General features: G+C 41.9%; 3 protein-coding genes across 4 annotated transcripts in view; 1 reads left to right on the forward strand and 2 right to left on the reverse strand.

Annotated features, from left to right (window-relative positions):
• Positions 1-2753, forward strand: part of msl2b (MSL complex subunit 2b) — a 4094-nt gene extending 1341 nt beyond the window's left edge. Inside the window, exon 2 of the mRNA XM_060861432.1 lies at positions 332-2753. Within this exon, the coding sequence (XP_060717415.1) occupies positions 332-1983 (1652 nt within the window). The 3' untranslated portion in view covers positions 1984-2753. The remainder of the gene's footprint in view (positions 1-331) is intronic.
• A 650-nt stretch (positions 2754-3403) lies between these two features.
• On the reverse strand, positions 3404-6395 carry tnfsf10 (TNF superfamily member 10). The gene is made up of 5 exons (XM_060861904.1): positions 6192-6395; positions 5582-5728; positions 5373-5418; positions 5111-5230; positions 3404-4573 (listed from the first exon to the last, which is right to left on the reverse strand). Exons 1-5 carry the CDS (start codon positions 6303-6305, stop codon positions 4116-4118), a joined length of 885 nt encoding a protein of 294 aa, XP_060717887.1. The 5' UTR covers positions 6306-6395; the 3' UTR covers positions 3404-4115.
• Positions 6396-13301: 6906 nt separating this feature from the next.
• Positions 13302-17500, reverse strand: part of LOC132840164 (neutral cholesterol ester hydrolase 1) — a 6037-nt gene continuing 1838 nt past the window's right edge. Inside the window, exons 2-5 of one of the 2 annotated variants that reach the window (XM_060861612.1) lie at positions 16795-17023; positions 15659-15728; positions 15400-15571; positions 13302-15046 (exon numbers count right to left, since the gene is read on the reverse strand). In XM_060861612.1, coding sequence (XP_060717595.1) covers positions 14426-15046; positions 15400-15571; positions 15659-15728; positions 16795-17023 — 1092 coding nt within the window. In that variant the 3' untranslated portion in view covers positions 13302-14425. The remainder of the gene's footprint in view (positions 15047-15399; positions 15572-15658; positions 15729-16794; positions 17024-17500) is intronic. The other variant, XM_060861613.1, reaches the window with a different exon arrangement.

The following is a 17500-nucleotide window of genomic DNA, read 5'->3' on the forward strand; positions in this document are numbered from 1 at the left end:
TTGTAATTATTATATCTGTTCCTTTGCACGTGTCCATGTCTTTTTCTGCATGTGTGTTAGATTCGTGTACAGTGATGGTTTTATTCCTCACAAACCTTCCTGGGAGCTTCCAGGCAGTTACATGTGATGTTAATGAACTGTGTACTGTGTGTTAATCAGACTTGAACATAAATAAACTATATTGTGCTGCAGTGTGTGTGTGTGTGTGTGTGTTGTGGGCTTGTAACCCGACAGCGCCATCTATTCACCCATCTGCAGCTAGTGCATGCTGTTCTAAAGAGATGAAGCTCCAGCCTGTGTGTCATTTACCTCATGTGTGTTTCTCTTGCAGGGAAATTGCTTCAGGATCCGATCGCTCCGACCAACTCCTCGTGCCAGCATTACGTCTGCAAAGCGTGCAAAGGGAAGAAGATGATGATGAAGCCGTCATGCAGCTGGTGTAAAGACTATGAGCAGTTCGAGGAGAACAAGCAGCTGTGTATTCTGGTGGACTGTTACAGGAAGTTGTGCGAGTACATTGTGGGTTCTCCTCTTGCTGGGCACATTTCCAGTGAAGTGGACGGAGCTCCAAACATTCTTGCTCTGCTGAATGAGGGTCTCTTTTCGGACAAGACAGGAGATGAGGGTCTCTTGCCGGATCTGGCGCAACACTCTCCTGCTCCCTCGAGTTCGGACACACCTCCTGATGAGCTCCAGTCCTCGTGCTCGTCGGAGATCAAGCAGCAGCCTCCGAGCCCGCTGGGAGTAAACGGCCTTCAGGGTTGTAACGGCTTGAGCAGCATGGACGAGCTGACGGCTGGCATGCCCTCGCCTCACACCAGCGTGACTGTGGAGCTGAGCAGAGATGTGGTGAAGCAGGAGAACTTCAGCAGTGAGATCCCTGTGTGCGAGGCTGTAGCGGCAGCTGGAGAGGAGCTATGTGCCTCCGGTATGGACATGTGTGAATTTGGAGAGGATATAAAACATGCAGGTGGGACTCTCTTACTGAGCGTGGAGGAGGTTCTTAGGACTCTGGAGCCTGATCCTGTTCCTCCAGTAGAGTGTTCTGCTATTCTACAGCCCAGCCTCGGGGCTTCAGGGAATATAAATGGACCCTTTGGATGTTCTGCTGCCTCAGCAGACACTTCTCGACCACTTCCCTCACTTCCCCTTGACTCTGCAGGGGTGTTAGCTCCACATCATCCTCATCACAACCCTCAGCCGTCCACTGGAATTTCATGTTCAGCTGTAACTCCCAGAGTTCCACGCTCAAACCGCAAACGCTCACGTTCTGAAAGCGACAGCGAGAAGATCCAGCCCCTGCCCATCTCTACCATCATCAGAGGGCCGGCTCTCGCCGCCTCAGTGCCAGTTCCTATAAAGTGTGAACCTAAAGCTCCGACACTCGACACACCGAACATGGCCGTTCCAAACGGTGGAGGACTTACCAAAGTGGGTAAAACTCTGATTGTGCCCAATAAACCTGTTAAGAAGAGTATTGAGCAACATGGACCTAAAAAGGCGTATGCAAAGTCCAAACAGAGCGCCCCGAAAACGAAAGACAAGACAAAAGAGCGACTGGTGAATAATCCTCTGGTGCCGGGGAGTCCGACCAAGGTGGTGTACAAGAAACAGCAGGAGAAGAAGGGCTGTAAATGTGGCAGGGCCACTCAAAACCCAAGTGTTCTTACATGTCGGGGTCAGCGCTGCCCCTGCTACTCCAACCGCAAGGCCTGTCTGGACTGCATATGCCGTGGCTGCCAGAACTCCTACATGGCCAACGGCGAGAAGAAACTGGAAGCGTTTGCGGTGCCAGAGAAAGCTTTGGAGCAGACTAGGCTTACGCTGGGCATCAACCTCACCAGCATCGCTATGAAGAACGCTGGCAGTAGCGGGACTCCCGGCACACTGAACGTCCCCTCGGCGACAGGTTCGCCAATGTCATCGTTCCTGGCGACCGGGCCTCACGAGGATGAGGCGTTGGACATGAGGTTTGACTGTTGAGCTGTGCACAATGTTCTCGTTGTTGTGTGAACACAAATTCCAGCCCGGCTCTTTCACGTCCCGGAGACGAGCCAGCGGAGTCGTCAATAAGGCAGCTACTGTGATTCTTTTCCAGTTCATGTTATTGAATTAGTCATTGCTGAAGCCTGTGCCTATAAATCACTTGTAAGATTTTTTTCTATTATTTTATTTGATTGTCTTACACACTATAGTGACTTGAGTCATGTTACTGTAAGTTGATGTATTTCTGTTTTTTGCCCGTCCCTGACGCCCACCCGCCCACACACAATTTCAATACAAGTGATCTATACGGCATGAACTTTAGCAAAGAGATGCCTGACCTCATTGTTGAGGGTCATGTTATGTGGATTTGTGGATGATTTTCAGTTTGTAGGCTAGAAGACCAGACCTGTTGGATGAAATGGTACCTGCTACGTCAGTAGACTGGTTGTATTTATAAGCTTTTTTGTACATCGACTTATGAAACTCAATTTAAAGTACATTTTATGATATTTTTTAAGTTACATTAACAACATTTGCAGTATTTATTGGGCATCACTTAACATAGATTACAGGCCATCTAGGGCTTCATCAGGATTTCTACAGATGCAATTCTCTGAGATGCAGTATGTTCGGTTTTTGTCTAAATTATGTTGCGGTCCTGTTTGTGCTAGTTTATGCTGTCTAAAACTGTTTTTTTTCCCTTTGGGCATTTAAATACCTGTAATATAAATGTAACATATTTCCACAAAAAAAAAATCAAAACGTGACTCTTGTCTTTTTTCCCCCATTGTACTAAAAGTCATGAAACGGAGCTTGTTGTTTACTGATGGTTTGATGCTGTTCATTTTTAACACCACTAGTGGGCAGTAGAGGGACAGCAGACAGTCAGTAGCAGTTTTCACTATTGAGGTGAGACCTTTTATCCAGATGAAGAATTCTGCACAGATTTTCAATCAAACTGAACGATTTATTTAGAATTTTTCACATGATTCATTTATATATTTTATATACAACTGTATTGCTGTATACATGTTACAAAGCCAGAATGATCCTCTTTACAGCATTAACACACCTCCGGCAGCTTTGGTACTTTATTACGAATCAGACATAACACACATCTGGAACATCTGCTTTGTGGCTGTCAGCACCACTGGGCCCTGATCCTTACCCCATGACCTCAGTTCCCCTTCTGACTGTGTGTATGAGCGACTGTCAGATAAACAGGACCCTGAAGGCTCATGACTCACAGGGAAAAGTCCCTTTAACCAGCACACAGCTTTAGCTGATATATTAACATGAAGGCTTTTGAGACAGAAAGGTTTCCTTTGTGCACAATAAAATGTAAATGAGGCTCCAAAACAAAAAAAAAATATATATATATATTATAAAATAACTGGAATTGTTCAATGCTACAGAAAACTTTTTAAACTCGAGACTTTATTCAGTGCAAAGGCTTTAAAATCTGTCAATGGAGTAAAAAATGATTAATAAATTTACACAGCTGATTTCTGTTTAAACTCACAGATGCTCACGTTCATCATCCACAGATTTATCCATAAATAAAACAAACACCACTGCAGTGAAAATGCTGAAAGTTCATAAGGAAGTTGTGTAAAAAAACACGTGAACGAAAGTAAAGAAGAAATCTGAGCTGTTTTTATCCAGAAGTTTTCTCACAAATTCAGTTTTAAAGGCAGAAAATATTACATTATATGCCACAATACGTCATTGTCCGATGACGTCAGAGCAAAACCAGAATGTTCAGTTTCTCAGTAAATGAAAAATCATCTAATTCTTTAATGTTATGAGTTACAGATATACAGAGTGCAGGAATTTCTCTCCGTCTGTCCGCAGGATAGAAAACGTGGTGTTTCTCTGCGACCGGTCGGTTTTATCCCCAACCTGCTGAGCGTTTCTCAGTTCCTGTGTCTCAAGTAGACGGAATTCAGCTTCATCTCAGACTCTTGATGTGTTTCTGACTCCTGAATGATGGGTTTTTTTCCTCAGAGTGATGTCAGGTTGATGTCGGGCAGCGATCCAAAGAGAGCACAGTACAAAACAAGCCGAGTCCTGAATCACAGGAACCACTGAGCAGTAAAAAAAACTCTTCCTCTTGCAGTATGTTGGACCTAACTGACCAAGAAAGCACCAAAAAAGCTTGACTTCTCGTCCATTTCAATGGTGCTCACGTTACTGACAGTTACAAACAGCCTGTCTCCGCCTCCAAGCTGGAAAAGTCCCGCCTGGTAGATGGAGTACAGGCCGAACTCAGCATCCCGGGACCAGCAGGTCGTCCTTGCGTTCTTCATCAGTAAGATCGGCACCGGATAAGATCCCACTTTTTTATATACATACTGCAGCATGGGCTTTCCCCTGGCTGCACCCTCGTCTTCCTCGTGTTCCTCTTCTTCTTCCTCTTCCTCTATAAGCGTGTGCTTGAAATACGTCTGAGAATAGATGTAGTACAGTCCGGGCTGCGGCACCACCAGCTCTCCATCGTTCAGTTCCACGTTCTGGAGGAAGGCCAGACCTTTCTCAGATTCCCACGACTGGATTTTTTGGCCATACACCTTCCTGTTGGAGGCACCTACAGTGGCAGGGCCAGAGAGAGAGAGGGATTATGGGGTTGGCTTGGCCAGAAAAGCACCATTGTTTCATAGTTTGGCAGCACAAATGAAAGAGATGCACATTTCAAAAACCAGTCTCAAGTTTCACACCAGCCTTTTTTCATTTTACTTACAAGCTACAGCAAGACCATTCAAACTGTGTCTTTGTGAGAGTTTACAGATCAGTTATACAACAAAAATAAATTATTTAACCATCTGCACAGACTTGATCTCTCGAAACCTTTTGCTAGTGATGTTTACAAAATCCTTGGCTAACCAGCTGCTTCCTGGTCTGAAGGTGTGCAATAAAAGTCTGTATTTGTGTGGACTTTGTACAACAATCTACAATCATGAACTGAAAGTGCTGCTTGGACAATGATCACATAATGGAATCCTGAATCATTTAATTAGCCTGTTATAATGCGTCCAAGCTGACAATTATGTTCTTTTCTAGACTTTTACAAACGTTGTTCTGATGTCTGTGTCAGAGCCGCACAAGAGGTTTGTTTAAGTCGCACCTCCAACATCCTTGTCTGAGTCCTGAGTGTAACTGCCCGTGACGTGGGCAGCAATCTTAGGCCGTGAGGCAGCGTCCTGGTCCTGAACCGCCAGTGAGGGAAGAACTCGGGTCACTTCATCTGGAAAAGTGCGACAGCTTTCACATCATTTTTTGTGTCATAACTGCATTCATGTCTCTTATATGAACACTTCAGGGCACCGAACTGAACTGTGGCCTCAACACTGTCACCTACAGCTTATCATGAATCCTTTATCTCCTACCTTTAACTGCTGAGGAGATTTCTTCCTGGTAGCGATTAGACATCGACTGTGGAGACAAGACACAGACATTTAACACCGCATTCAGAGTTTTAAATTCCACTGAGTGAATCGTCTCGTGTGTCTTTAATTCCTTTAGTCGTTAAAAAATGAAACATTATATTTGCTGTAAATGAGCTCATTGTTGTTTCTGCCCTGGTGGAGGTTTTTACCTTCTCGATGAGGAAGTGAAGCTGTTGTGTGACCTGCCAGCAGGGGTCGTCTTTTCCCTCCGAACTGCTCGGATCAGAACCTTTCAGTGTGCGCAGGTTCGAGCGCATCAGACACGACACACTGCTTTTGGAAAAAGTCTCCTTCATCTGTTAATAAATAAGTTTTGATTTCAGCATGATGATGTGTGGTGTGTATAACAGAGAGAGACGCTGTGTGTGAGTCCTACAGACACAGAGAAAGTTCCCGGACGCCCTGAAGCCTAAAAAGTCGTGTTGCTTCTGCAGACTGTGAGCTCCTGAGATCACACTAGCTGTTAATGTGAGCATTTCTACTGAAATCTCTAGCACTTCCACCGGGTCACTGCACACCGCAGACTCCTGCACCATCCAAAGCGACCTTTTTAACGCATCTGTATTTCTAACCACATGGAGATTGTCTACAGAAACCTGCGTCCAAAAAAACAGCTGAACCGAGATGAAGGAGAACACTTTTTATTTTCACATAAATTTTTTTATGGTTTAGAAATTTGTGCTTTAATTTTCACAATCCGATTCACCACAATTTAAAACTGCGCTGATGTTTCCGCAGAGTCTCCGGTCCGATCCTTACCGTGTTCAGAACATTGCTGAAGTAGATGAAGGTGACGGCCACAGCGATGGTCTGCAGCAGGATGGCGGCGAGCAGCAGGAGGCCGATGTACTGCATTGTGCGGGAACTCGACATGATGATCAACAGCAAACTAAAGCAGCTCCAACTCCGGTTTCTGTTCTGTACATGAAGAGAAAACACACCACAGCGAGGAGGAGGAGGAGCAGGAACACACACACACACACACACACACACACACACACACACACACACACGGGTTCTTTCGGTTTCTGTGGTTGTGAAACTGGTTCATGTTTTTTGTTTGTTTGTTTTTGCCGAAAGCAAAATTAAAACCCATCTTTAGACTCAGGATCATCATCTCACACTGTAATCAAATCAAAACCTTCAAAACTTCAAGTTATATCCAGATTTATTTTGTGATTTTTTTTTTTTTGGTCGTTTTGATTATTTTCTGAAATTCCAATTTTTAGACAAACATTAACTTCACGCTCAGTTCACAGTTCCAGCTTTTAAAATGATAAAGAACCTTTAGAACTTTTCAGGACACTTTTCAATAATAAAATGCTGACTTTTTTAAGGTTCTTTTAAGGTTCTTATTTTCCACAAATCTTTTGCTTGGGACTTTCTGATATTAAATCACTCTGTTTTAAGGTTCAACACAAAACCTTTAGTAAAGGTTTTACACTGTTGTAGTCTAGGAACTCTAGCTGAACTTCTGTGTAGAATCATTCAGAAGTCGTGCAGCAGGAATGTGATTGTATATTATAATAATTCCACACAACATTCTGAGTTTCCATTCAGGATGATGTTCCTCCTCACACTCCAATAGACTCACAGAATCTCTTCTGCACTAGAATGAATGTCCTAATGAATAAAAAAGGTTCCTCACAGGTGTTTTGGACAGTCGACTGGACAGTGTCGTTTAGATCATCACAGTTCAACAGAGTTGCAAAAATGAGGAATAAGAATCTTAGTTTTAAAGGTTAAGCGTTCTAAACTGGAACCTTCTTCAGTAGAGAACCACTCTGTGGAAGTGTCCTGCTATTTGGAGAACCTTTATTTAACCTTAGATATAGATTTTTATTCAATACTGGATTTTTGCAGCTTTCCTTCAGGTCCAATTCTCATGATAACTCTAAATTACTTCATGTTTCTGTAGCATCTCTGTGATTAGATGTTCATCTCATCGTCGGACAGTTTATAAACTGTGGTTTGTGCTTTTTGAAACATTGAATCTAAAAATATGTTTTAAATGAAAAGAACAGATTTTTCTCCGCAGTTTATCCAACATGGTTTGTGTTTTATTTGAGCAGAACCATCAGGATGAATTTATCCGGACTGTGTGTAGAACTCAGTCCTCATGTGTTCATGATTTCTCCAGCCTGTCAGGGATGTGTGTATTTGTATGGTTCCTCACCAGGCCGTCTGCAGGAAAGATTCATCGAGCTTTGCGGTTCTCCAGTCTCAGGTTCACATGGCAGGTTCTACTGAAACCTTTCAACACAGACACTGATCCTGATCAAACACACGTCCATGTAGTGTTTATAGAAATTTTCTATAAACTATAAGCTAGAAGATCCTCAGAACCGTCTTCTCCCTCTGCACTCTGTGTGATGGTTCTGGGTCATAGAACCAGACCCACAGTGACCTGCTGGGGGTGAGGTATCGAATATAACACGTCACTGACGATGTTTTTTATCCGTATTGTGGCGTTAGTTACAGTTTTTTTATATTGCTGAGTGAATCACTGGTAGTTCTTCCAGAATTTCTTCATTTGTTCCATTTCTGAGGAATATCAGTGTCTCTAAAGTCTCTACATAATAAACTGGTCATGGTCTCAGTGCTGTTTCCTCTCACTGACTCTTAACTCAAATCTGTTTCTTTACAAAGAGCTGACACAGAGATTCCTTCCATAACTGTTTAATAACTATTCATCCTCACAGAAAACTGCACATATCAACAATGTGTTCTATAATAATAATAATAATAATAATAATAATAATAATAATAATAATAATAATCAGATCAGCAATCAATCTGTATTTAATGTAGAAACAAAGAGCTTGAAGGCAGTACAATGGAGGAAAAATCTCTCGCCTGCACTTTCCCATACTTCCTTTTTCATGTGCATGTCTTCTCTTTGTCTTTCTTCCCTCCCTCCATTCTCTCTCCCTCGCCTTTTTGTGGTTCTTGTGCTCTATCTCACTCAGCCAGCTGTGTGTAGCTGCGCTCTCTCTGCAGGCCACATGTTGACACGACCTCGAGCTGAAAAGCAGGCAACTTAAACAATGCTGCAAACACGCCAGCTAATATCTGGCACCCAGGCGCTGTGAGGGAGGGAGGAGGAGAAATACAAAAAAAATGAAAGCGAAAAGAAAAACAGGAGAGCAACCAATGGCTGATCTGGAAACTCTGGATTATCCAGAAGTGAGCAACGACACAGAGCTCGAAGTTTGGCTTGGTGCAGTTTCACTGACTAGAGGGAAAAAAACTCCAAGTGTGTGTAAGTGTGTGTGTTTGTGTGTGTGTGTGTGCGTTTGTTTGTGTGTGTGTGTGTGAGTATGTATTGTTGTGTGTGAGTGTGTGTGATTGTTTGTGTGTGTGTGAGTGTGTTTCTGTGTGTGTGAGTGTGTGTGAGTGTGTGTGTTTGTGTGTGAGTGTGTGAGAGTGTGTGTGAGTGTGTGTTTGTGTGTGAGTGTGTATGAGTGTGTGTGTGTGAGTGTGTGTGAGTGTGTGTGAGTGTGTGTGTGAGTGTGTGAGTGTGTGTGAGTGTGTGTATGTGAGTGTGTGTGAGTGTGTGTGAGAGTGTGTGTGAGTGTGTTTGAGTGTGTGTGAGTGTGTTTGAGTGTGTGTGTGAGTGTGTGAGTGTGTGTGAGTGTGTGTGAGTGTGTGTATGTGAGTGTGTGTGAGTGTGTGTGAGTGTGTGTGAGTGTGTTTGAGTGTGTGTGTGTTTGAGTGTGTGTGAGTGTGTTTGAGTGTGTGTGAGTGTGTGTGAGTGTGTTTGAGTGTGTTTGAGTGTGTGTGAGTGTGTTTGTGTGTGAGTGTGTGTGAGTGTGTGTGTGTGTGAGTGTGTGTGAGTGTGTTTGAGTGTGTGTGAGTGTGTGTGAGTGTGTTTGAGTGTGTGTGAGTGTGTGTGAGTGTGTTTGAGTGTGTTTGAGTGTGTGTGAGTGTGTTTGAGTGTGTGTGTGAGTGTGTTTGAGTGTGTGTGTGTGTGAGTGTGTGTGAGTGTGTGTGAGTGTGTGTGTGTGAGTGTGTGAGTGTGTTTGAGGGGGAGTTTCTTTAACTCAGGAGACAGTTTGAACCAAGCACAGAGATGACTTGCTTTAGATTAAACCTCCCCTTTACTCCATTTTTTATTTCCCTTTGCATCCTTCAGCAACTTTAGCTTGATGTCGTACATCTGAGGAGAACATAGTGAGGGTGACTCATTTGAAATCTGGTCCACATTGTGTGTGTGTGTGTGTGTGTGTGTGTGTGTGTGTGTGTGTGTGTGTGTGTGTGTGTGTGTGTGTGAGGAGCTGCTTTGGGAATTGAAATTCATGCTCAGAAACACATGTCCTGGCGCACTGTACAGTTAGCAGCGTAGCAGCGTGTGGTTTTAAAAGACGTCTCTCGAGTTACTGCATGTAAACATGAGCCTTAAAGGACATGAATTTATCTTCATTAATAATTCATTATTAAACTTCCCATTATTATAAGATGTGAAAGAACTCAGAACCTGCAGTGCACGGTGAGTTTTAAAGGTTTGACGCAATGCCTCATTGCACATGGGGAATCAAGAATTTGGCTGCAAAAGGAGGCCTCTAGTCTGAGAGGCCCTGCTTTATTAGAGAGGAAAGAAGGAAATAAGTCGATTGGAATCGAATGTCAGAGAGAGAGGGAGAGAGTCAGAGACAGGCAAGATATGTATGAAGGAATATGTCGAGGTTGAGATCTTTTGTGATTTGATGAATCCTCCATGAGAGAAAACAGATGTATGTTAGTTTATGATGTTTCTGAGACAGAACTGAGTAACTTATCTCTCCATGTGGGCATTTTTCCCTCAGCATCACTGAAGAGGTAACTCCATAAAAAAGAATTAGTTGCTGAACTAACAGATTGATCTTATGAGTCTGAGTGTGAAATAAAAAGCCCTTGTGAGGCTCAGATGTCCAGAAGAGCCGGTGGTGAACTGTGAGGGAGGAGAAAAATCCCCGCCTTCACACTGATGTGTGCAGATAAAAATGTGCAGCAGATAGAGGGCTTGTTTTTTTAGGCTTGAATCTCCTTCCCTATTTGGGGTGGAAAGAGTGCAGAAGCCAAGCGGTCATCCTCGAGGAGGGAGTGATGGATGGAGCTCAAGCTCTTAGATCCAGACATTAAATCATAAATCACAGCAGTGAGAAAGCAGGGCAGAAAATGAACATTCCACAAAGAAGACATTTACAAAGTCAAACAGATTGTTGGGATCTAATCTGCACTGATATGAACTAATAGAGAAGAGCATTAGCAAGCTGAGCAGTGTTGTAATGTAACGGAGTACAAATACTTCGTTACTGTACTTAAGTAGAAATGTCACGTATCTGTACTTTACTTCACTATTTATATTTATGTCAACTTTCACTTTTACTTCACTACATTTCATAGATAAAATGTCTACTTTTACTCCGTTATATTTCCACTAAACATCTTCGTTACTCGTTACTACAAAATAAAATCAGAAGAAATGTGTGTGACTGTAATAATGGAGGTTTGGTGAATCACTGCTCCTAGATTACATTACGCTCCACACGCTGTACGGAGAAGCACAGGGACGCGCAGCGTGCACGCGCAGTCAGAGCTGGAGGCGCAGCGTGCACGCGCAGTCAGAGCTGGAGGCGTTTATCTATAACGTTAATCGGCTGAAAGCCGCAAAGACGCCAACCAAAAGTAGTGAAATGTCACTATTCTTATTACCAGAGTTGTAACACAAACAAAATATTAATGTAAATAATCCATTTAGTACTAAATAAAAATAACATTTATTGATTTGGTCTTTGTGAATATTAGTTTATTAATGACTACATTCATTAGACACACTGTTTGTAGAGAATGTACACACACATGAACTGATCTGATTCAACACTGACATCATTACATCATGCATAAAATTTTGGTGTCCACTTTTGACATTTAATAATCCCATAACTTTTGTCTTACTGTGTACGTAGTCATATAATATATAATATAAAACTCTTCTTGTTTTAAATTCTCACTGAGGACTAAAACCCCCTAAAGATGAGACCCTAGAACTGCCCCTGATCTTATGTCTACTGAAAATCACTGAAATTTTACTTTTTACTTCAAATACTTAAGTACATTAAATATCAGAAAATGACTTTTGGTCCTTAAGTACAGTAAATATCAGATACTTTAAGACTTTTACTTGAGTAATATTCTAAAAGGTAACTTTCACTTCTACTGAAGTCTTTTTCTAGTACGATACTTGTACTTTTACTCAAGTATTGCTTTCTAGAACTTTATACAACACTGAAGCTAAGTGAGGAATAAAGCACTTTGGAGCATCTTAAAGTAGGAAAATAATCAACGCTGGGAACAGTAGCAGTCCTGAGCACAAGGCGTTTGCGTAATTCCAGAACTCCAGCACAAGGAGGAAATGAAACCCAAAAATAATGTAGTCAGTGTGTAAATGAGCAGAGGGTCATCAGGGTGTTTCTTAATCTCCTGTAAAAACAACATGCTGAAGCAGAAAGATTTTCCACAGATTGAGAACCTCAACTAACGACTGCTGCTAAAATCAGGAAGTGTAGAACAATGAGAACTTTATTTAACAGATAACATTCTTCAGAGAGGCAGAAAGGTGAACTTTCACCTTCACACTGAGTTCCTTCAATTATGTTTTCCTTTGAATAATAATGTAACACATAGCTGGGATTTAGCTAGGGCTCTGAGCACCTGAGCAATCTCCTAGAAAATAACCAGAACAATCCCAGGTTTTTATTTAACACAGTGGCTAGATTAACAAAAAACAGAGATCTGAACACACTATTATTCCATCTCAGTTCAGTAGTGAGACTTTATGAGATTCTTCACTGATAAAATTTAAAGTAACAGGAACAAAATAGTTGATGTTCAACATGTGAGAGCATCTTGTGACCCAGTGTCACCTAAAGCTCTACACTCACAACTACAGTGCTTCACAAGTACAGGACAGGAAGAGTTAGATAAACTTATTACTACAGCTACATCAACAACTTGTTCACTAGACCACATTCCAACTAAATTACTGAAAGAAGTGTTACATAAAGCTGGTGAGACTCTTCTTTATATTATTAACTCCTCACTATCTTTAGGTTACGTCCCTAAATCCTTCAAGTTGGCTTATTAAGCCCCTCATTATGAAACCTAATTTAGATCCTAATGAACTATCAAATTACAGACCTATTTCACATCTTCTGTTTATGTCTAAAATACTAGAAAAGTTTGTGTCTGTTCAACTGAGCTCCTTCTTACAGGAGAACAATATCCTCGAAGAGTTTCAGTCAGGTTTCAGGTCCCATCATAGCACAGAAACTGCACTTGTTAAAGTTACAAATGACTTGTTTTTAGCTTCAGACCAAGACTGTATGTCACTATTAGTTCTACTTGACCTTAGTGCTGCATTCGACACTATAGATCACAACATTAGATCACTAGATCGGTTACAAAATTACACAGATATTCAGGGACAGGCTTTAAGTTGGTTTAGATCCTACCTGTCTGATCGATACCATTTTGTAGGTTTAAATGGTGAATCCTCCAGTTTATTGCCAGTTAATTATGGGGTCCCTCAAGCAGTGGCAGCAGAGGCAACACACAAACACACACACACTGCAGGAGGTGTGCTGTAGGGCTCACAAGTGAAGGGACCTGGTGTAAACACTTCTCAGAAGCCTTTCCCATGTGCTTGAGGAGATGGCTGATATGTATCACACCCCCAAAACCTGCCACTGCCCCATTGCAACCCCCATACCCCCTCCACTGCCCCACCTCCTACCCCACACCCTGCTCAGGTTACCTTCACACCAATCTACTCTGAGGAAATTCTCTTACTGACTTTTCTGTAGCTGCAGCTGAAACTTCACACGTCAATTTACTGAACTATTTTATTTCACACGTCAGCTTTACAGATTATTTATATATACTTTAACAGATAAAATCTAGAGCCTCAATGATCAGGATAAAACACTGGTGTGATTTAAATAACAAAGTTTTATCTTTAGAAACAACGTATATTTGATTAAAAATAAAAACAAACACAATTCTGAACATCTTTCAGTGTTTGTTACTATTATATTCACCTTCCTACGCTTCAGTGTGCTCACGTTTAGTTTACACGTTCCTCCTTATTAACATTATTATTATTATTATTATTATTATTAGCTAAGTGAGTAATGAACCATGATCTTCAGCTTTAATGCATCACTGTTAGTTGTAACAAACATTTCAGTTTAATAATCATCTCATAGTCAGTTTACATCACAGTGAACTTTTCTGGCACAAAAACTAGCAAGTAGATTTTAAAAGTTTGTTACAACAAACATTGATAAAGCAGTGAAAAAAGTCTAATAATAATAATAATAATAATAATAATAATAATAATAATAATAATTACAAACTCTGAATAGAAGCAGATGATCAGATGAAGATATAATTTTCTATTGAACCTTTACAAGTCTGAAAAATATATTTTTTTATCATTTTATATTTTTATAATTTAATTATAAAACTTTATTAACATTTGTAGAATACACTTAGAAAATTGTTTTTTACTAAGCCTGCATTAATCAACAGCAATGTGTTTAGGTGTCTAAAGTAAATGTGGTTACTTTATCAGTTTACCTGAATGGTGAGTGCCAATATTTATGCACTCTATAAGTGAATTGATACAAACTCATTTTTAGTGGAATAAACATCAGTGACATCACTTTGTGTGTTTATTTTGTATAGTTTGTTGTTCTTTGTGGTACTTTAGATAAAACTCTTTTCCTTAAATATTTATGTAAAAGTTGTAATATAATGTGATTAATGTGTAATAAAATACTCTCCAGAACACCAGTCCTGACACTGAACACTTCATCACTTTACACTAACTGTGTTTAAAAAAATAATTTAACATTCACAATTTTGTTGCTTTACACAAAAACATCACAATGAGGTATATAAGAATGTGGAGCACTGGACCTTCACCCTGACTAACTGAACTCAGATCAGCTTTAGAGGTTGTGCTGCAGCCAGTGGATATAATTTCTCTGACTCTGCCGGCCAACAGAGAAACAGGCAGGAAAAAATCCAAACATCATGATTCCGTGGAATCCCTGTTCGTAATGGTCACTGGTTACGGGCACTCCGACCTCCTCCAGGCGCCGTGCGTACATCAGCCCGTCATCTCGCAGCACGTCGTGTTCGCAGGTCATGATGTAGGTGGGCGGGACCAGTTTCAGCACTTCTGGCTCAGCCAGTAATGGAGCAGCTCGGGAGTCCAGAAGGCCCGGGAGCTGCTGCAGGATCTGTGGAGAACCGTGTTGAGGCACTACTGGTTTGTAGTGCTTGGTAAATTTAGGAGATAATAGTTGGGACCAGTTGAGCTTCTCTTTGGCTGAAGCTGTGTCCCTGTTCAGGTCCAGTGCTGTGTGGTTGTTCACTAGCAGGGCATAGATGAGGTTCTGGTCCCCGTTCAAGTACTCGAGCCAGAAGCGGATCATGAGTGAGCGGTACAGGATGGGTACGTCTCCGTTCTGCTGGTACGATGGAGTGTTGAAGTCCAGTGCCTGGAGCACAGGATAGATCAGGGCCTGGACCTTAAACTGGATGGAGACACTGCTGTCAGACGCCAACTGGGGAAAAACAAAACACCTCAGTATCAGTCTGCAACCAGCGTTCAAATAAAACACTTTATAAATATTCTTTACATCTCACAACACAGTATTACACTCTTCATACCATAATGTCTTATTTATTCTCTCCAACTCACCTGGAATATTAGTGTCAGTGTGACTGCTGAATAAAGTTCTTCAAAAAGAAATAAATACAGTGATCATTTGGAGGATTGAGAGATTAGGAATAATAAGATGATTAAAGGTTTTACTGCTAAAGAGCTTTTTATTTAGAGCTTTAAATCAAAACTTTGCACTGCTGATGTTCTGCATCATGCTGAAGCCCTCAGAGTTTTCACACCGCCTCTCTTTACCTCTTGAGCCACGGCGGCGGCGAGGTTGCCTCCTGCACTGTCACCCGACACAGCCACCCTGTGAGGATCCATAGAAAACCTCGCCAGAACCTCATCTGTCAGGATGTTCCTGCAGGCCTGAATGGCATCCTCATACTGAGCTGGGAAATAAACCTCAGGGGCGAGTCTGTAACTGGAACGGCATAACAAGTGTTTTTGTGTGTGTGAGAAACATGAAATCACAAGCAAGTGAAAGTGTAATAAATTGTTAAAGTCTCACTCCACAGAAATGACGACGGCGTCCAGCTCCTCAGCCATCATTCTGCACAGGAGGTCATACGATCGCATTCCTTTTGGATGAGGAACAAAAGTAAGGAGGATTTAGCAAAGCTTAAGAACTGGAAGAGAGTGACGTCAGGACCAAAGTACACAGAGAGGCGACATTCTTCCTCTAAGTGTTTTGGAAAAAAAAAAAGAACACAACATCAGAGAGTTGTTTAGTGTAATTATAGGTTGTGTACTTTTACAGAAGATTTGTTGATGTGTTTGGAGCTCAGGAGCAGTTCGGCATTCACATAAAACCTCCGTGAGCTCATTAGGTTTCATTCATTTAATTACCTTCATTACACTAAAACCTTTAAATTGTGAGCTTAGAGTTAGTGTAAAGTCACAGTGAGCTTTGTATAAGAGTCACGAGAAGATACACAGAGCTTACACACACATACACACACACATACACACCAGACACACACATACACAGAGCTTACACACACATACACAGACACACACACATACACACCAGACACACACATACACAGAGCTTACACACACATACACAGACACACACACATACACACCAGACACACACATACACAGAGCTTACACACACATACACAGACACACACACATACAGAGCTTACACACACATACACAGACACACACACATACAGAGCTTACACACACATACACAGACACACACAAACACACCAGACACACACACATACACAGACACACACGCAAACTCACCAGACACACACACACCAGACATACACAGACACACACATCTCTATCAGTTGGCCTGAGACATCTACAAGAGGAGGTGTAACATGTAACATGTTCTTCCTCAGAGACATGTAAAGCCACCAAACCATTCATTTTAAAATGAGGCTCATGCTGCATCACACATTCTGAGCTTTCTGGCATCTGAACATATATTTGAAATCAGTGCTGTGTGTGATGTGGATGTCTGTGATATCGTCTGGATTCAGGTGTCATGTGTGAACACAACGAGGTGACTGTAATAAAAACACAGGACAGACACTGCTCACGATCTCAGCTGTTATCACGTCCCTGTGATTGTATTTAAATCCTACAAGCCTGAGCACCAGAGAGTGAATTTCAGCGCCGTCCACTCACGTGCACTGCCGAGAGCCCAGCCGCCGCCGTGGAAATAGATGACTCCTCGTTTGAGACGCCGTGGCCCTGAAGCCGTGGATTCGAACACACGAGCCTGAACTCCTGAGAAGGACGTATCTGTGACTCGAACAGACTCACTGGAGCGCGGTGCTCGCAACTCGGCAAATAATGCCATGTAGTTCAGGACGCTCATCTGATTACTCAGACCAAGATCCTGAACCAACTTCGCCTAAAAAACAAGGAGACACAGGAACTGAACAGGAGCCATCAGAATCAGACACATCAGCAGGCTGAATGAGATTCCACACATCACCTTCCTCACACACCCTGATGGACCACATAACACACCCTGATGAAATCTCACAAGTCAGCAACATAACTGAGCATAAAGCACTTTGGAGAACTGTGAGGGAACTATTGCATGTCCAGAACTAACTGTCACTCAGTGGTCCTTATGAAGGTAGAACAAGTGAGAACGATGAGTTCCTGAAGATCCCTGGAGATTCCACATATACAGTACAGATTAAACAGATTATACAGATTATTGTTTATTTATGGAAGGAGTCTTCAGTGTGAGCTCAGTTTACCAGTCAAAGATGAAGCTGTAACTTAAAGTTCTCCACATCTTCAGGACAGAGGAGTTTACACTTCTTTGTGGTTTCTCAGTAACATGACAAAGATTATTTTAGAGAATAAAGAGGCTGCT

This window comes from Tachysurus vachellii, chromosome 25, assembly GCF_030014155.1.
Source record: "Tachysurus vachellii isolate PV-2020 chromosome 25, HZAU_Pvac_v1, whole genome shotgun sequence".
In the NCBI taxonomy this organism is placed as follows: domain Eukaryota; kingdom Metazoa; phylum Chordata; class Actinopteri; order Siluriformes; family Bagridae; genus Tachysurus; species Tachysurus vachellii.